General features: G+C 34.2%; 1 protein-coding gene across 1 annotated transcript; it reads right to left on the reverse strand.

Moving 5' to 3' along the window:
* Positions 1–7,315: 7,315 nt before the first annotated feature.
* Positions 7,316–8,549, reverse strand: LOC139874658 (uncharacterized). Its single transcript, XM_071862063.1, has 4 exons — positions 8,427–8,549; positions 8,239–8,351; positions 8,076–8,080; positions 7,316–7,983 (listed from the first exon to the last, which is right to left on the reverse strand). Exons 1-4 carry the CDS (start codon positions 8,547–8,549, stop codon positions 7,316–7,318), a joined length of 909 nt encoding a protein of 302 aa, XP_071718164.1.
* Positions 8,550–21,834: the final 13,285 nt, after the last annotated feature.

Raw genomic sequence — 21,834 nt, forward strand, 5'->3', positions numbered from 1 at the left:
AATATATAAGTTTATATTTTTAAATGTTAATATCATTATTTTACAAAGTGATAAAATATAAGCTTGGTTGTAAAACGTTTTGGATTTAAAATAGTATTATTATAATATATATTGGTAAATAATGAGACGTCGATTTAAAGAAGCAAATGACCAAAATACTCAAATGAATAAGTTACACTTTGAGTGGGATAATTTTTCATTGATTTGAGTCTTGTTATTGATAAAGGTACATTACACGAAACGTAAAGTACTAGTTTTCTAAGCGTACGAAAATGCGTTCGAAAAATCGGAACTGGTACTTAAGTCGAGGGTCAACGTACAACACATCAGTGTAAAAATTACAAATCAACTCTGCACGAGAATATAATATAATATTTAATTAATTCTAAAGATTAAATATATTATTTATTAAATAATATATATAATATTACATAATATGTCGACAAAGGAAAATGAAGCATTATGAGATGACTTTTATCATCATGTGAACGCATGTAAATTCTATTTGACACTCATGCGATCGCATGAGTGTCGGTTCCAGCTTCAGTCTATAAAACGAATTCATTTCCTGATTCTTTGATTCATCTATCTCTCTCGCGATATACATATATTATTATTTATATTATTATTATTATTATTATTATTATTATTATTATTATTATTATTATTATTATTATTATTATTATTATTATTATTATTATTATTATTATTATTATTATTATTATTATTATTATTATAAATAAGATTAATATTATTATTAATCTTATTGTTAGGAGTATTATTATTAGTATTATTATACATAAAATATTACGACGAGGTTATGCTCAAACGATTTCAAAACAAGCTTTTCGAGCGGGATAGAGCTAAGGAAATTATGGGTTATAGCTATGGAAGTTATGGGTATGATTCGGGGGTATTGCTCGTGAGTCAAACCTAGTGTTTATCATCTCCGTTGCGTCTACGTACTTTCCTACAATATTGAATCACAATATTGATACGTGAACATTTATATCTCAACTTTTATATATTAATAGTGTATCCCTGACTAGTGCTCGAGTATATATGTTTATGCATGCTTGTATGCTTTAATTTTTTCGTTAGATAGTTTATGATGAATCACGAATTTGATACATATGCTACTAATATAAAGTATATGATATGCATGTTTTTGGAAAGCTGGCAAAAAATTATTAACTTTTCATTTAGAAATCGCGTGATTTCGATGAACGGATTAAAAGATATGGTCAACTGAATTATGATTAACATTAATTGAAATTGCTTTTGAATTTATAATTGATATTTAAACAACTTGTTTATAAGATTGATAAATTGAATTTTCAAATATTACTAATCGAGTAAATGAATTTCTCTATAAGGTACGTTTTGTTTTGTTGATCAATTGTCAAAGTTGACTGTCTTATCATGTTTTAAAGCTTTATAAACATTATAATCTGATTTTACAAATATTGAGAAACTATTTGAAATGTTAAAATGTTTCGATTGCCATAATCATTCAACTATAGTATTGAGTCAGATTGACTTTTTGAATTGACTTTTGTATGTCGATTTCGAGCATTATGATTGTGATACACTATGACCTGACCTAGTTTGATAGACATTTATTGACCAACATATGTTCTCTAGGTTGAGATCTACGGTTATTTTGCATTCCCAGTTTCGGTCACATTTCAATGAACGATTTAATGTGCTGCTAAGGTGAGTTTCATATGCTCCCTTTTTAATTGCTTTTGCAATTAATATTTTTGGGCTGAGAATACATGCACTTTATTTTAAACGCAATGGATACAAGTACATACTAAATTCTGCACCGAGTTTGAACTGAAAATCCCTTAGCTTTGGTAACTAGTAACTGCCAGTTATAAGAACTGGTGAGCGCAAGTAGTTGTATATGGATCCATAGGGCTTGACATCCCCGTCTGTTCCAGGTATAGAAACCCTAGCCTAAACTATAAAACAAACGTATGCTATTTGATTTTAGTACACGTTGGTTGGCGTGTATTGTACATGTTGGTTGCATGTATGTTAAAATAGGGGTACTTATTATATATACGTTAAAGTTTAGTTACCAGGGTGCTCAATCTTGTAGAATATTTTGATAAACATTTCGGATGAAACAACTGAAATCTTGTGATCCACCTTTATATACAGATTATGCGAAACATTAAAACTATGAACTCACCAACCTTTGTGTTGACACTTGTTAGCATGTTTATTCTCAGGTTTCTAGAAGTCTTCCGCTGTTTGCTTATATGTTATACAAGCTATGTGCATGGAGTCATACATGCTTTATTCGAGAAAATGTTGCATTCACAAAATCATCACCATGTATCTATTTTGACTGCATTGTCAACGGAAGTATTATTATAAACTATTATTTACGGTGATTGTCTATATGTAGAAATCATCAGATGTCGAAAACCTTGGATTTAAATATTCATTTATGGTGTGCCTTTTCAAAAGAATGCAATGATTACAAAACGTATCATATAGAGGTCAAATACCTCGCAATGAAATCGATGAATGACGTATTCGTCTATATAGATTTGGATGGATCGTTACATCATCACTTAAGGAGGCAGGATGCGCGTAATAGCTGTCATATTGTGCGGTGAAATGTTGCCAAACACTTCTATTCAAAAAATTAAATTTATTTATTACAAAATAAATCAAATCCTCAAGTCATATCCAAATGACAATTTATTGCAACCATGAAAGAAATACGAATTGTCTTAAAAGTAAATAAAGCAACATTTTAAAGGAACTAAAAATTGCAAGTGCTTAAAATTCGGGGTGATCAAATGAAACGACCCGTCAAAGTACACTTGACGACCATCGTTATCTTGGTCCCACAGCTTGATCATAACTCTATATGAATTTAATAAATAACCTTGTATTCTTTATTTAAAAATGAATTTCTATAAAGGAAACCTATCAAAATATGTAAGTTTAGAAAAACCATACATTATTACTTAACCAAAAGTTGACCAAAACAAAGTCAACAGCATCCACTATTAAATGTATCAAAATAGAATGCAAGTTATTGTTTAACAAAAGCTGCCATCATAAATATGCAGACTCTCTAAGCACGGCGGAAGCAATCAATCATGAACCTGAGAATAAAACATGCGAGTAACAGTCAACAAAAATGTTGAGTGAATTATAGGTTTAATATTGCAAACAATATTTAATTTAAACCGTAAAAATTTATGTTTAAAAACATAAAAACTCCTTTTTGGACCACAAAATTATATTTTAGAAAACATATAAAAACATTATTCCATTTACCGTGAGCCACATGGTAACCACTTAACCATTTATTTACCCTTGCCAAACACAATAAATAATATACACCGAACAAGTGTATCTATAACAAATTACGAAGTACTAAACATTTTGATTATAAATTGCTAGCGCGACTAGCTCGAAATGGAGTTGTCAAACCCGATAGATCTATCCGTAGGATTCGCGTTCACCAGTAGAAACCAGTGATTACAGTTACCAGACTAGGGAATATTTTTGTTCAACTCACAATGAATAATTTAAACCAACTTCCACTTGTGTCCAAAATATAAAATAAATTGCATGTATTCTCATCCCAAAAGATTTAAAATAGAAAATGGGACTATAACTCACCTTAATAGCAAACGAAGTAACCACACAAATATGCGAACATCAAATGAAGTAAAGTGATCAGGAATGATCACAACGCCGACCTATAAATAAAGCAGGTCGATATAAATAACTAACTTAAGTCAAGTCTTAGTATGATAGTTATTGTACATGTTGCAAGTAGTCATAGAACAATACTCAACATGCATCGGTTTGATCGGAACAGCGTACGGACACACACTTTCTATTTTTAGAAAGTTTCTATTTTTGGAAAGTTTCTATTTTTGGAAAGTTTCTATTTTTGGAAAGTTTCCAAATTTAGAAAGTTTCTATTTTTAGAAAGTTTTAAGTTAGGAAAGTTTCCTTATTTAGAAAGTCAACAAAAGTCAACTGAAAGTCAAAGTCAACCGAAAGTCAACTCAAAAGTCAACCTTGGTCAAACATAGTCAACGTTAATTTTAAAAGTGTAAGTTGTAATAATAATGTAAGTTATAATGTTGATTAAAGTTAAATATGTCTAATTATGTCATAACATAAGTTTAATTAAATTAAAATGAATTATTAAAGTTAATATAAGTTTAAATGATATAATTAATATAACATAAGTATTTAATTAATTAATTAAATATTAGTCATAATATAAGTATTATTAATTAATAATAAATTTTAAATCATATCATAAGTATTATTAATTAATAATGAGTTATTAATCACATCATAAGTTTCTAATTATAATTATTAAATCATAAGTATTTAATAATTAAATTATAATTAAATAATAATTAAGTCTTATAATAATTAAATAATTAATTAATCTTTATTATAAGTCTTATAATAATAATCTTATAATATAAGTTTAATACTTATCATAAGTATTTTCCATTAATAATAAAAGTATTATTAATCATAAGTTTAATTAAAATGTTAATTAAATCTTAAGTAATAATTAAATGATATAATAAATATATATCATAAGTCTTAAATTATAATAATTACTTTTTATATCATAAGTAATTGAATGATAATGAAATTCATTATTTATATCATAAGTTTAATAATTAATCACAAGTTTTAAATCAAAAGTTCATCGGGTCGTATCTTGAGCCCCAGGTGTCGGTTTTCGGCGAGCCTTACATATATCTCTGCCTAATCAAACCACCCGACACTTTAGTAAACTCAAGAACACACCAAGAACAGCCCACAAGTCATGGTGATCAGCCAAGACATCACTTGAAACTTTAATTCAATCAAAATCGTGTTTTAGACGCAACGGGTGATTCGTGGCTCGGATTTAGATGACCCGAACATGAAAGTTCGTCCCATCATTGATCCTAACATACTAACACACCCTAAAGTCACCAAATATGGTCACAAAGTCGGACCAAACCTGGTTCATACCAATATCACATTTCAATCTTAACAAAATACCACTTTGATCATATCTAGGGCTCCGGGAATCGAAACGACATGAATCCAGAGTCTAAAATTAATGTCTTGATGAGAGGAACTCATCTAGATACTTTATTTTAACTTTTATAACAGTCACAATATCAGAAATACACGAAATAGCTGCTGTCCCAATTTTATCAAACCGAAAACATGTGTTTATGAGTAATTCTATGCATACAATCAACAATACAATAACATATAAGTATCATACTATCAAAATAACATAAAAAAACAGAAAAATTAAAGAAAAATCAAAAATTTAGGGTTAGGGTTTATACCCCAATCAATAATCAAATTATATGAACGTGTAGAGGAGAACGAGAGAAATCCGTTGATGTTAAAAGCCCTAAATTCCAAGCTTGATTTTAATGGAAGATGATGATGTATATGATGATGATGGTAGCAGCCATGAATGGGAGAAAAGAGGAGGAAGAAAAACTTTGAGAGAAAACTAGTAACTAGGTTTTGTGACAAATTGCTAAAAGTGAGTGTAATTACAAAAATGAGAGAAAAGTGAGGCTATACACCCCTCCCTTGGGATATTTCGGCTGAATGGGGGTAGGGTGGGCCCCTTAGTGGGCCAATTTTGTCCAATGATAAATTCCTTATGGCTCGAATGCCCGAACGAAGCCCGAAACGCGAAAATGCTACTACGCGATTGATTTTTCGGAGAGATAACAAATACGCGACGAATAAAATATATGAACACTATATATAATCATATGACACTAAAATATCATATTTAAAATAATTAGGACTTAAAAACCCCAAAAGCTTGCACGTTGGTTTGAAAACCGAAAAGATTCGCCGGATAGAAATCCGCGACACGTAGAAACGTACAATTTAAAATATGAATACAAATATTCATTTAACACATAATAATTAATATATTATTACTAAAATAATAATATAGATCATAGAAATGACGTGGCACAAATAACAATTAATGGACGTTAAATAATTAACGGTAAAAGATAACGGAAAAAGTAGGGTCGTTACATCAATCCCTGATGCTGCAGCCTGACAATCATATATAACATCTTTTCAAATTGGTTGCATGCCAAGTGCAAGGTATTCGATCTCCATTTAATCCTGCCAGGATATAGGACCCCGTTGCACTTATTCCAATAACTTCATAAGGACCTTCCCACTTAGGCCCTAGCTTTCCAGTATTCTCTGCTCGACTTGCCTCATTGTTGCGCCACACATAATCTCCAACCCTGAATGACATAGGATTAACGCGCTTGTCATAGTACTTAGAGATCATCTGCTTGTTAATGGCTTCACGTATGACAACTATCTCTCTACACTCCTCTAGCATATCTAGGTTAGCGCGCAAGCCTTCATAATTACTCGACTCATCGAAGCTGCGTATGCGCTTCGTTGAAATCATTAATTCGGCGGGGATTACTGCTTCCGTCCCGTAAACCAAGTTGAATGGTGTTTCACCTGTGCTGTTTTTATGCGTGGTGCGATGTGCCCACAAAACACTTGGGAGCTCATCGACCTACTCATTACCATACAAGCCCATGCGCGCTTTTATCCCCTTTACAATATCTCGGTTTGTTACTTCACATTGGCCATTCGCCTGTGGGTGAGCGACCGAAGTAAAAGACTGTTTGATATTCAGCTCTTGACACCAGCTCCTGAAAGGCTCGCCTTCAAACTGAGTACCATTGTCGCTGACAATTTCATTAGGGATACGAAACGTGCACACAATATCTTCCCAAAAAAAGTTATGGATGCGCCTGCCAGTAATTGTCGCCAATGCCTTTGCCTCCACCCACTTGGTGAAATAATCAATTACCTCCACCAAGAATTTTATTCCTCCTGAGCAAGCAATGGTAATGTGAATACTGTTAAAGCGCGTATATTGCAAAGTATTACATAAGTGGATTATTTCATGCGTACCTGAGCACGCGGTAATAGGGCCGACAATGTCGATGACCCATTTACTGAACGGCCATGATGTCGTTATTGGTATCATAAGATGCCATGGTGCTCGACTTATTGGCGCGTGTTGTTGACATGATTGGCACGTCCTTATGATCTCCGCTGCATCACTATGAATGGTGTGCCAGTAATACCCGATGCGCATTACTTTCGCATCAATTGTTCTCTACCCCGAGTGTAAAGCATAAGAACCCTCATAAATTTTTTGGAGCACCTCTTTAGCTTGATTAGGTCCAATGCACAATAGGCTCGGGCCTAAATAAGATTTCATGTATAAAACACCTTAGATTAACACATATATCATGCGAATATTTCGCGCTTCTTTTTCATCTGAAGGAAGTTCGCCCTCAGTTAAGAATTTCACCAACGGTGTCATCCAATTTGGGCTTTCCTCCTCCATGGACGCAACAGTTAATTTCTCATCAATAGATTTTTCTGTTAACACTTCGATCCACACGTTTTTGTGCAGATGATCGAAGGCTAAAGCAGCCAACTTGCTTAGTGCGTCCGCTTTCTTGTTTTGTCCCTTAGGTACCTGCGTCAATCTAAAAACATCAAATTCGTTTGCTAATTCATGCACCAGTTCCATGTACCATTGCATAGAGGGTTCATGCGACCCAAACAATCCATTGACCTGGTTAGCGACCAACTGTGAGTCAACGTATGCGTCCAAGTTCTTTATTCTGAGCTGTTGCACTATGCGCATCCCAGACAGTAATGCTTCATATTCAGACTCATTGACGGTCGCAGCAAACGTGAACCGGAGTGCATAAGTATGCTCCTCTCCGTCGAGACTTGTGAGGACCAATCCAGAGCCATCGCCTTCGAGCCCACAATCTCCATTCGTATATAGTTCCCAAACTTGATTCTTATCACAGCCAATTGTAGTACTTTCTGCGAGCGCCTCTACTTCTCCTGTTGTTTCGGCCAAGTAATCTGCAAGTATCTGGCCTTTTACCGCCGTGCGCGGAGAGTAATTAATTTCATGCTCTCCCAATTCGATGGCCCATTTGGCTAATCAACCCGAAACCTCAGGCTTGTACAATACCTGTCATCAAATGTTATCAGCATATCACAATTAATTCAAGCGCGTGTTTGGCATCTTATAAGATTGTGTAAAAAAGAGATAGGGATGCGCGTGCCACGACTTACACCTGTCTTATCGGTTGATCAGTTAACACCAATATTGGATGCGCCTGGAAGTACCTGCGTAGCCAACGAGCTGTGTGTACTAGCGCATATACGACCTTTTCAATAGGTGGGTAGTTAACTTCACCGTCGCTAAGTGCTTTGATGACAAAATACATAGGCATTCGTACCTGCGCCAAAATAGTGGGAAATACACAGTAAGCATTACATTCAGTACCTATTTCAAGTCTTAATATGAGACATACCTGCCCCCTATCTGCGAAAAGAACGGAACTGATTGTTTCCTTTGAAGTTGCAAGATAGAGCATCAATGTCTCTCCCGCTATTGGCACAGTCAGAGTAGGCAGCTCCCTGAGGAGCGACTTCATCTCGACAAAAGCTTTTTAGGCCTCTTCAGTCCATCTGCAGTCTGAATTTTTCAATGAATTCTTAAGAGTCTGGAAAAAAGGTAGTGAAGGCTCTGCGGCCTTTGATAGGAATCTAGTTAGCGCGGCCAACTTGCCTGTCAAACTTTGCACTTATTTCCTTGATTTTGGGGAGTTCATATGTTCTACGGCCTCGATTTTCTTGGGATTAGCCTGATTCCTCTTGGCGTCACTATATGCCCCAAGAACTTGCCCTCTTCTTCTCCAAAAGTGCACTTTGTAGGATTAAGAGTTGAACGTTTCTAGGATATCGGCCAATAGTTGTACCTCTGTATTGCTTTTGCTGACTAAATCATCTACGTAAGCCTCAAGATTTCTACCGATTTGATCCTTGAACGCCAAATCCACTACCCTATGGTATGTTGCCCCCGCATTCTTTAACCCAAAGGTAGGGATGACAATGGATCGGATATGGATCGGGTGATGCCGTATCCATATCCATTTAGTTTTTGTTCATCCATATCCATATCCATATCCATTTAGTTTCAGGTCATCCATCCATATCCATATCCAGTGGATTAAGTGGGTTAATGGATATTCAATGGATTTTAGAAGAATGTTATAATATTTTCTAATGTGCGATTAATATAAAAACGTAGTATTACAAAATTAAATATAACATGACATAATTAAAATCTACCCATAAGAATGTTTAATCTTTGTTGAAGATATAACAAAATTTGTTAAATTTACCATAAAACATAAATTATGAAAATTAAATATGAAATTTGTAATTTGATTTTGTTAGATATACGTGTTTTATTAAAATATGTTATAGTTATTTCATTATAGGGTTGAAAGCATAATGTAAATCTAACGGTAAATGAACTTGTAATAGTAAATATGTAAACATATATCTATATTTATGTATTTGTATATGTATTTCGGGTGGTAATGGATATATCCATGGATAAAATTTTTCATCCATGTCCATATCCATATCCATTTAGGTTCATCCATATCCATATCCATATCCATTTAGGTTCATCCATATCCATCACGAAGCGAATGGATCGGGTGGATATCCATTGGATCGGGTGGCCATTGCCATCCCTACCCGAAGGGCATTTTTGTGTAACAATAAATACTCTGATCAGTGTGGAATGCAGTTTTGTCTTCACCCATTTCTGTCATCTGAATCTGGTGATACCCCTTATACGTATCTAAAAAGCATTTGAACCTGAAACTGGAAAGAGATTCAACTTTCCAATCAATTTTAGGCAAAGGATAATTGTCCTTAGGGCACACCTTATTAATATCCTTAAAATCGATGCACATGCGCCATGAGCCATATCCTTTTTTAACCAAAACAGGATTTGCGACCCAAGTCATATACCGAACCTCTCTAAGAATGTTCGCATGAACCAGCTTGTCTACCTCCAACCTCAACCGTTCGCTTCTTTCGGGCGCCATCGGATGCTTCTTTTGGCGCACTGGAGTTAAGTTTGGATTCGCGTTCAGCTTGTGCTCAGCGATATTTTGTGGTACCCCAGTCATATCATCCTCACACCACGCGAAGATGTCCATGTTAGCTACCAATATGTCGCACAACTGAACTTTGATCTCTTCTGAAAGGTTGCCCCTAACTTAAATTCGTTTGTCAGGGTATTTCGGATTGACAAGGATAGAACTGCTTTGTATCTGTTCTTCAACTGTAGGCAATGGCTTAGGCGGTGTTACCGAAGCGCATAGTGCTCTTCCAGACTCCGTCCAGACAGTAGCAATACCTTGCTTAGTAGGAAATTTGATCATGCCGTGAACAGTAGAAGGTACTGCGCCAAACTTCTGCAAAGTAACTCGCCCATGAGCGCGTTGTAACATGAATAAGAATGTACCACACAGAATTCAACAGGGACAGCTCGTGTGCGGGTCGAGTCATTATCGTTAACCACCTCTAGTTCAAGCTCGATGCACCCCAAATGCCATGCCGATTCACCGAAGAACCCCGGAAAAACAATTGTAGGTGCCCACAAGTTGGACTTGATTGTCGCCGGTAGCTGCCTGAAGTAGTGTTCAAACATTACATCGACATTACTGCCTGTGTCGACATTTAACCGTCGCACGTTATATCCACAGTCAGTGATGCGACCTTTAATGATTATGGGCTCATGCGAAGGATTAATTGTTTGCATTGGAGGGAAGATAATAGCTTCCGCCTCCCATTCCTCCGATTGCTTGGCTTTGCGCCTCTGACCAGAGTGCCAAGCATACACCATATTTATCGTTTTGTCATTGTTTTTGTCGCCGCCCGTCTTTTGGTTTGGCGCAGCTTTCTCTTATTGATTGGCCTGGGATACAGTTCCCTACTTTTTCACGGGTTTCAGGTGATTAAGCTCACCCTTCCTCAGACATTCGATCACTTTTTCGATGAAAGACTTGCAACGATCAATTTCGTGTCCATAGTCGTCATGAAACTCACAAAATTTTGACTTGTCTCTCCCAGCATATTCTGACATTTTCGCAGGAGCTGTGAATGTCAGAAAAATCGATTCGGTAGCTAGGATCTCCTTCAGTGTTTTAGTTAATTCGCGCATGATCGTGAAGTTCTGGCTTGGGAAGTGACCCTTCCCTTGGTTAGAATTGCTTGACTTCTGAAACTTATTGTATTTTGATAGCGCGGAGCCCTGGCTGTAGTTGTCACCCTTGCACTTCGATCCCCCTGTTGACTGCGATAAGAGTCGTCATCTTTGTTACCTCGACTATCGGGGTTTTTTCCGCTATTCCGAGTGGTATCTTCCCTCGCACGTATATGCTCGTGCGCTTCTTTGATTGCCTCGGCTAGGGTATCATGGACCTTCATGCGCAAGCGCTGCCATAGGGCAAGATGTCGCTCTCTACACAACCCGTGTATAAAATTGGATATTTTTGGCTTTCAGGGAGTCCAGCAATTTTCGCGACCTCTTTGGTGTACTAATATATGAACTGCCCAAGAGATTCTCTTACCCCCTGTCTGATATCATGACATTCAACATGCGTCCTTTTACGGGCACGCATGTTGTGAAAGTTTAACAGAAAATGTGCGTGAAGATCATTATAGGAGGTAACAAGCGGTAGTGGCAAGTTACTGAAACACTCCCTTGTGACCCCTTGTAACAAAGTTTGAAATTCAAGGCTCTTGGTTTCATCATTCCAGGCCTAAACGCCTGCTGTTCCTTCATATCTCTGCAAGAAATCATGTGGATCTGTTGTGCCATCATACCATCCCATAGTCAAAGGAATGATAGGCGGAGATTCCGGCACATAATTAGCAATATGGGGCACAAACTTTTCATTAGCTGGCACAACCTCCATGAAGGGTTTTACCTTTCGCCCCATTATTCCTGCATAGAAATTATCCAACACCTCATCACCTTTATCTGGCACCGTGATTAATGCGCATATTTTTCTAGCGCAACTTGTGCCAGTATGGCAAGTAAATCTTCTTGACTCTTTTTCTTGCTTTCGCCTGCAGAATTGGTAGTGCACCCTGAAGGTGTACTTGGTGAAAGCAAAGATGATAACCTGGGAATGGGCGAGCACATACGCTTTCTTTGTATTTTGTCCAAGGGAGTGCGATCATCAGTTGGACAATCAACATCGATGTTCTGCCCTGCTAAGTACTTGCATGCACTCGCAGGTGTCATTACTCACCTGGTATGAACCGTTAACTTTAGCGTAGAGTATATGGGAAAGGACCCCACTGTAGTGATAGGGATCTGTTCCTGATAATCATCTTCTTCACCATCTTCATCACTCGGTGCCCAATACTCAGAAGTTGCTTTTGATGTTAATGGTTGAGACACCGGGGGAACAACAGTTGATGATGTTTTAGACTTTTCTGGGAGCTTTACCGCTCCAGAGTTTGGAGTTTTGCTTGCAACAGGAGTCTTGTCTTGGCTTGCTTCTTTCGACCCCGTAACATCAGGACTCGGAGAACGAGACGAATGATCGCTACCGGACTTTCCCATTGTAACGTGTTACACAAGAACAACCACAAAAAAATTAAAAGCTTTATAGTTAATCGTTCGTAACATATAAAACTTTTTACGCAATTCTAGTTAGGGTACCATGGATGGCCCATTTGATCGAACATAAATCTGCTCAAATAGCAAAGTTAATGTTGAGTGCATGAGGGAGTGTTTAAGAACGTTTATAGCTTTGATCTCCGGTCTACTTTAACGTGAATAACCCTTATTGAGATTATGATCTACGAAAGGGTGATCAAAGCTACGTCCACCATTGATGGTAGTTGCCGCAATAATGGCCACTAAAGGTGGTTGCATAGGGTTTAGGTTCATAGAACATACCCGTTACCGTAAGAGTGTTTTCTGGATGCAATCGTGTATTCGAGTAATACAGAAAACATTGTTATTGAATGAAGGAGGTGGTCGTATTTATAATAAAACCCTAACCCTAGATTGTCTCATAATTAAGTTCTAGATCTTTCCGAATAACAACCATAAATAACGGGATTATAGTTGAAAAAGGATCACGTTTAATTATGGATAAGATTAAATCTGATTGCTTTCGTGTGCGCTAAGCAATACACCTGTGCGCACCTTCTAATCAAATGTTCTGGCAATATTCAGGACGTGCGCACCGCACGTGATATGCACGAGCGCTATACGTGTAGTTACGTGTCTCATTACCAATCAATATGTACTAAAATTCTCACTTGTTTTCATGGCTTTATGCATCTTTTAATTGACGTGTTTTAAATTGGGAATTTAAGTGATGACCAGAAAACATAGTATGGTGGGCCGAAACAATCGTTTGAAAATAGTAATGTAAGTGGCTTTGATTTAACACACTTGTTCACGTTTTTAAGAGAAAACGTTGATCTTGAGAGCTGAAACGTTTTATATTTTGAAGAAGACATTATTAGATGACTTCTTTTCCTATGTACAACGAAGATTGGTTAATATAAAAGAAATGCACTACATACTGAACCGAAGAATTCAGTTGTATCTTATACTTTTATATGTATCTTATACTTATTTAACGTTTTATTAACTATTAGTCTAAATTTATACTCCCTCCGTTCCATATTAATATTACACACACAAAAAACACACAGTTTAAGAAAATATCATAAAAGTAGTACTTTATGTTTACTTTTCAGTTTTACCCTTACATTTTCTTTCTCCTTTAATATTATCCACATACATTAAGGGCATAATAGAACTTACGCTTCTTATTCTTTTCTATTTATGGAAGTGGACTATTAGAGCTCACGGTGTCTGCGGTCTTCACTCGCAGTTCCTCCTAAATCGACGGTGAGATCGACGGTCAGTCGACACCGGCACGATATCGATCTCGCCATCGGTGCTCAAGGTCGAGCCAAAGACGGTGGCTTATTTGACCGTTTGATGTTGAATTTTTAAAAAACCGTTACTATGCTGCTGATCTGTAATTTTAATTTTATATTTTTTCAGGTTTGAAGCAGAAGTTGAAGAAGAATCGTTACTAGCGATCGATGAAGAAGAAGAAGAAGAAGTATGGAGTATAAGTTTATTTTTAGATTTTGATAGATGGGCCTCCTATTTTACTTTTGGATTAATCTATTTCCTTTGGGCTTTTTTATGGAAGTAAATACTTTTATTTTTATTTTATGAATGTAATTTTTTTTTAATTAATGAAAGTTTTTTGTGTAAGACCCAAATATTTATTGTACATAGAGTATTTATGGTCTACGTGAAGGGTATGAAATGTGGAATATTTTAGAGACTGGCAGACTGTTTTGACCTTCGTGCGCGCCACACATGGTTAGGTGTGTGCGCCACGCATGAAATGTCCCGTTTATATTGATTATAAACATTTCATATTAATTGATTTCGTTGCGAGGTTTTGACCTCTATATGAGACGTTTTTCAAAGACTGCATTCATTTTTAAAACAACCATAACCTTTATTTTATCAATAAAGGTTTCAAAAGCATTACGTAGATTATCAAATAATGATAATCTAAAATATACTGTTTACACACGACCATTACATAATGGTTTACAACAGAAATTTATTACATCGACATATGTTTCTTAAATGCAGTTTTTACACAATATCATACAAACATGGACTCCAAATCTTGTCCTTATTTTAGTATGCAACAGCGGAAGCTCTTAGTATTCACCTGAGAATAAACATGCTTTAAACGTCAACAAAAATATTGGTGAGTTATAGGTTTAACCTATATATATATATATATATATATATATATATATATATATCAAATCGTAACAATAGACCACAAGATTTCATATTTCAATACACATCCCATACATAGAGATAAAAATGATTCATATGGTGAACACCTGGTAACCGACATTAACAAGATGCATATATAAGAATATCCCCATCATTCCGGGACACCCTTCGGATATGATATAAATTTCGAAGTACTAAAGCATCCGGTACTTTGGATGGGGTTTGTTAGGCCCAATAGATCTATCTTTAGGATTCGCGTCAATTAGGGTGTCTGTTCCATAATTCTTAGATTACCAGACTTAATAAAAAGGGGCATATTCGATTTCGATAATTCAACCATAGAATGTAGTTTCACGTACTTGTGTCTATTTTGTAAATCATTTATAAAACCTGCATGTATTCTCATCCCAAAAATATTAGATTTTAAAAGTGGGACTATAACTCACTTTCACAGATTTTTACTTCGTCGGGAAGTAAGACTTGGCCACTGATCGATTCAAGAACCTATAACAAATATGTACATATATATCAAAGTATGTTCAAAATATATTTACAACACTTTTAATACATTTTGATGTTTTAAGTTTATTAAGTCAGCTGTCCTCGTTAGTAACCTACAACTAGTTGTCCACAATTAGATGTACAGAAATAAATCGATATATATTATCTTGAATCAATCCACGACCCAGTGTATACACATCTCCGGCTAGATCACAACTCATAGTATATATATATATATTTTTGGAATCAACCTCAACCCTGTATAGCTAACTCCCACATTACTGCATATAGAGTGTCTATGGTTGTTCCAAATAATATATATACATGGGTCGATATGATATGTCAAAACATTTGCATACGTGTCTATGGTATCCCAAGATTACATAATATATTAGAATACATGTATAATATAATATAAGTTAGCTAGGATATGAATTGTATAGAATTGTTAATATTTCCCGTAGCTATAAAAATAAAAAATGTCCAATCTTGTTTTACCCATAACTTCTTCATTTTAAATCCGTTTTGAGTGAATCAAATTGCTATGGTTTCATATTGAACTCTATTTTATGAATCTAAATAGAAAAAGTATAGGTTTATAGTCGGAAATATAAGTTACAAGTCATTTTTGTAAAGGTAGTCATTTCAGTCGAAAGAAATACGTCTAGATGACCATTTTAGAAAACATACTTCCACTTTGAGTTTAATCATGATTTTTGGATATAGTTTCATGTTCATAAGAAAAATCAAGAACAACTTTTAAATCAAAGTTTATCATAGTTTTTAATTAACTAACCCAAAACAGCCCGCGGTGTTACTACGACGGCGTATGTCCGGTTTTACAGTGTTCTTCGTGTTTCCAGATTTTAAATCATTAAGTTAGCATATCATATAGATATTGAACATGTGTTTAGTTGATTTTAAAAGTTAAGTTAGAAGGATTAACTTTTGTTTGCGAACAAGTTTAGAATTAACTAAACTATGTTCTAGTGATTACAAGTTTAAACCTTCGAATAAGATAGCTTTATATGTATGAATCGAATGATGTTATGAACATCATTACTACCTCAAGTTTTCTGGATAAAGCTACTAGAAATGATAAAAATGGATCTAGCTTCAAAGGATCCTTGGATGGCTTGAAAGTTCTTGAAGCAGAATCATGACACGAAAACAAGTTCAAGTAAGATTTCCACTCGAAATAAGATTGTTATAGTTATAGAAATTGAATCAAAGTTTGAATATAAGTATTACCTTGTATAAGAAAGATATCTTACTATAAATAAGAAAGATTTCTTAAGGTTGGATGATCACTCTACAAGATTGGAAGTAAGCTAGTAAACTTGGAAGTATTCTTGATTTTATGAAACTAGAACTTGTAGAATTTATGAAGAACACTTAGAACTTGAAGATAGAACTTGAGAGAGATCAATTAGATGAAGAAAATTGAAGAATGAAAGTGTTTGTACGAGTACGAATACGGGTGCATACGAGTAGAATTGTTGATGAAACTGAACGAGGATGTAATTGTAAGCATTTTTGTTACGTAGAAGTATTTTGATAAGTGTCTTGAAGTCTTTATAAAGTGTATGAATACATATTAAAACACTACATGTATATACATTTTAACTAAGTCATTAAGTCATCGTTAATCGTTACATGTAAGTGTTGTTTTGAAACCTTTAGGTTAACGATCTTGTTAAATGTTGTTAACCCATTGTTTATTAAATCAAATGAGATGTTAAATTATTACATTATCATGATATCATGATGTATTAATATATCTTAATATGATATATATACATTATATGTCGTTACAACGATAATCGTTACATATATGTCTCGTTTCAAAATCATTTAGTAGTCTTGTTTTTACATATGTAGTTCATTGCTAATATACTTAATGATATGTTTACTTATCATAATATCATGTTAACTATATATATATATATATATATATATATATATATATATATATATATATATATATATATATATATATATATATATATATATATATATATATATATATCCATATATATATATATATCTATATATATGTCATCATATAGTTTTTACAAGTTTTAACGTTCGTGAATCGCTGGTCAACTTGGGTGGTCAATTGTCTATATGAAACCTATTTCAATTAATCAAGTTTTAACTGTAGTGACCCGAACTTTTCCATGTTTATATATATTAATTGAGATTGATATTTACATGATTAAATGTTTCCAACATGTTAAGCAATCAAACTTGTTAAGACTTAATTAATTGAAATATGTTTTATATAGACAATTGACCACCCAAGTTGACCGGCGATTCACGAACGTTAAAACTTGTAAGAACGACATGACGATATATATATATGGATATACATATGGTTAACATGAGATTATGATAAGTAAGTATCTCCATAAGTATATTAACAATGATTTATATACATATAAACAAGACTACTAACTTAAGGATTTCGAAACGAGACATATATGTAACGATTATCGTTGTAACGACATTTAAATGTATATATATCATATTAAGATATATTAATATATCATAATATCATGATAATATAATAATTTAACATCTCATTAGATATAATAAACAATGGGTTAACAACATTAATTGAGATCGTTAACTTAAAGGTTTCAAAACAACACTTACATGTAACGACTAACGATGACTTAACGACTCAGTTAAAATGTATATACATGTAGTGTATTTAGATGTATTAAAATACTTTTGGAAGACTTCAAGACATATATCAAAACACTCATACTTAACGAAAATGGTTACAGTTACTTTTCCATTCTTTTCTTTCATCAAGAATTCTAGTCGTATTCTTACCCGTATTATACACAGCTTCAAAACGTACTTACTATGAGTATATACCAATAGGAACTAGCATGAGATTCCACTCTTAATTATGTCATGTATGACTAATCAATTTTAACTTCTACCATGAGCTAGTCAACTAACTAGAACTCCTTTTAACCCCACTCACCACTCACCAATTACCACTCATCATTCACTCCATTTCACTTCCAATTCTCTTTCTAATTCTCTCTCAACACACACACACACTATTATGAACGTATTTTTCCAGTAGTTAATCATCATCTTCATCAAAAATCACTTCAAGAATCAAGCTATAATCATCATAGGAAGAACACTTCAAAAATCCCTTCAAGTTTACTAATTTACTTCCAAGCTTTCTAATCCATTCCAAGTAATCATCTAAGATCAAGAAACCTTTGTTATATATAGTAGGTTATCTTTCTTATTCAAGGTAATATTCATATTCAAACTTTGATTCAATTTCTATAACTATAAACTATCTTAATTCGAGTAAAAATCTTACTTGAACTTGTTTTTGTGTCATGATCCTACTTCAAGAACTTTTAAGCCATCCAAGATCCTTTGAAGCTAGATCATTTCTTGTCACTTCCAGTAGGTTTACCTACTAAACTTGAGGTAGTAATGATGTTCATAACATCATTCGATTCATATATATAAAAATATCTTATTCGAAGGTTTAAACTCGTAATCACTAGAACATAGTTTAGTTAATTCTAAACTTGTTCGCAAACAAAAGTTAATCCTTCTAACTTGACTTTTAAAATTAACTACACACATGTTCTATATCTATATGATATGCTAACTTAATGATTTAAAACCTGGAAACACGAAAAACACCGTAAAACCGGATTTACGCCGTCGTAGTAACACCGCGGGCTGTTTTGGGTTAGTTAATTAAAAACTATGATAAACTTTGATTTAAAAGTTGTTATTCTGAGAAAATGATTTTTATTATGAACATGAAACTATATCCAAAAATTATGGTTAAACTCAAAGTGGAAGTATGTTTTCTAAAATGGTCATCTAGACGTCGTTCTTCCGACTAAAATGACTACCTTTACAAAAATGACTTGTAACTTATTTTTCCCACTATAAACCTATACTTTTCTATTTAGATTCATAAAATAGAGTTCAATATGAAACCATAGCAATTTGATTCACTCAAAACGGATTTAAAATGAAGAAGTTATGGGTAAAACAAGATTGGATAATTTTTCTCATTTTAGCTACGTGAAAATTGGTAACAAATCTATTCCAACCATAACTTAATCAACTTGTATTGTATATTATGTAATCTTGAGATACCATAGACACGTGTACAATGTTTCGACCTATCATGTCAATACATCTATATATATTTCGGAACAACCATAGACACTCTATATGTGAATGTTGGAGTTAGCTATACAGGGTTGAGGTTGATTCCAAAATATATATAGTTTGAGTTGTGATCAATACTGAGATACGTATACACTGGATCGTGGATTGATTCAAGATAATATTTATCGATTTATTTCTGTACATCTAACTGTGGACAACTAGTTGTAGGTTACTAACGAGGACAGCTGACTTAATAAACTTAAAACATCAAAATATATTAAAAGTGTTGTAAATATATTTTGAACATACTTTGATATATATGTATATATTGTTATAGGTTCGTGAATCAACCAGTGGCCAAGTCTTACTTCCCGACGAAGTAAAAATCTGTGAAAGTGAGTTATAGTCCCACTTTTAAAATCTAATATTTTTGGGATGAGAATACATGCAGGTTTTATAAATGATTTACAAAATAGACACAAGTACGTGAAACTACATTCTATGGTTGAATTATCGAAATCGAATATGCCCTTTTTTATTAAGTCTGGTAATCTAAGAATTAGGGAACAGACACCCTAATTGACGCGAATCCTAAAGATAGATCTATTGGGCCTAACAAACCCCATCCAAAGTACCGGATGCTTTAGTACTTCGAAATTTATATCATATCCGAAGGGTGTCCCGGAATGATGGGGATATTTTTATATATGCATCTTGTTAATGTCGGTTACCAGGTGTTCACCATATGAATGATTTTTATCTCTATGTATGGGATGTGTATTGAAATATGAAATCTTGTGGTCTATTGTTACGATTTGATATATATAGGTTAAACCTATAACTCACCAACATTTTTGTTGACGTTTAAAGCATGTTTATTCTCAGGTGAATACTAAGAGCTTCCGCTGTTGCATACTAAAATAAGGACAAGATTTGGAGTCCATGTTTGTATGATATTGTGTAAAAACTGCATTCAAGAAACTGATTTCGATGTAACATATTTGTATTGTAAACCATTATGTAATGGTCGTGTGTAAACAGGATATTTTAGATTATCATTATTTGATAATCTACGTAAAGCTTTTTAAACCTTTGTTTATGAAATAAAGGTTATGGTTTGTTTTAAAAATGAATGCAGTCTTTGAAAAACGTCTCATATAGAGGTCAAAACCTCGCAACAAAATCAATTAATATGGAACGTTTTTAATCAATAAGAACGGGACATTTCAGTTGGTATCCGAGCGTTGGTCTTAGAGAACCAGAAAATTTGCATTAGTGTGTCTTATCGAGTTTGTTAGGATGCATTAGTGAGTCTGGACTTCGACCGTGTTTTCTTTAAAAATGATTGCTTAACATTTTTGTTGGAAACTATATATTTTTAACATATGAATATTATGTGATATATTAATCTCTTAACGTGTTTGATATTATGTGATAGATGTCTACCTCTAGAACAAGTCCCATTAACTCACCTAATAATAATGAAGAGTCAAATGTAAATTGGAATGATTCATGGACTGATTCACAAGTTCCCGAAGAGGAACCGGAAGAAGAGTCGGAACCGGAAGAAGAATCGGAACCGGAAGAAGAATCGGAACCGGAAGAAGAAATAGAACCGGTGGGGGAAATAATAAAACGGTTAAGTAAAAGAGAATCCTCAACCAACCGACCATGGTTAATTATGGTCAATGGTGTTTCCGCCAAGGAAGCAAAATATTGGGAGGATTACCAATTCTCCGATGAATCGGATTCCGACGAGAATTCCGATGATGTTATAGAAATTACCCCAACTGAATATAAAAAGGCAAAAGAAAATAATAAGGGAAAGGGCATAAAAATAGAGAAATCTAATTCCAACCCCGATGAACTTTATATGTATCGTCAACCCCCGAAGTCCTTAAGTTGTAACAATGACCCGGGAACCTCTAAACCACCAGGTTTTTCTAAACCAATGTGGACAACGACGGCTCGTATTAGGGGAAAATCATATATCCCTAGAAACTTGGTAAAACGAACCAAAACCGAACAAGAAGAAACGAGCGAGTCGGAATAAGATAGTTGTATTCGTGTGGTGTAATATATGTAATATAGTGTGCTTATGCTTTATGATATATGTAAAAATTGCTTGTATTAATAAGTATTTTTTTTATGAATCTAACTCTTGTCTATTTTACAGTATAAAAACACAAAATGGATAGACAACCCAATATTTTAAGAGACCTACCCGGAGACATGATTGATGAAATCTTGTCTAGAGTCGGTCAGAATTCCTCGGCACAACTATTTAAGGCGAGATCACTTTGTAAGACATTCGAAGAACGTTCCAAGAATGCCTTGGTTTATAAAAGGCTTTCGTTCGAAAGATGGGGGAT

The sequence above is a fragment of the Rutidosis leptorrhynchoides genome, chromosome 11, assembly GCF_046630445.1.
Source record: "Rutidosis leptorrhynchoides isolate AG116_Rl617_1_P2 chromosome 11, CSIRO_AGI_Rlap_v1, whole genome shotgun sequence".
Taxonomy (NCBI): domain Eukaryota; kingdom Viridiplantae; phylum Streptophyta; class Magnoliopsida; order Asterales; family Asteraceae; genus Rutidosis; species Rutidosis leptorrhynchoides.

Bases quoted from the DNA above. Each gene is read 5' to 3' on its own strand.
- LOC139874658 (XM_071862063.1), bottom strand. From the start codon at position 8,549: ATGAAGTCGCTCCTCAGGGAGCTGCCTACTCTGACTGTGCCAATAGCG. The intron at 8,352-8,426 runs GTATGTCTCATA...ATTTTGGCGCAG, and splicing joins TTTTCGCAGATAGGGGGCAG to GTACGAATGCCTATGTATTT.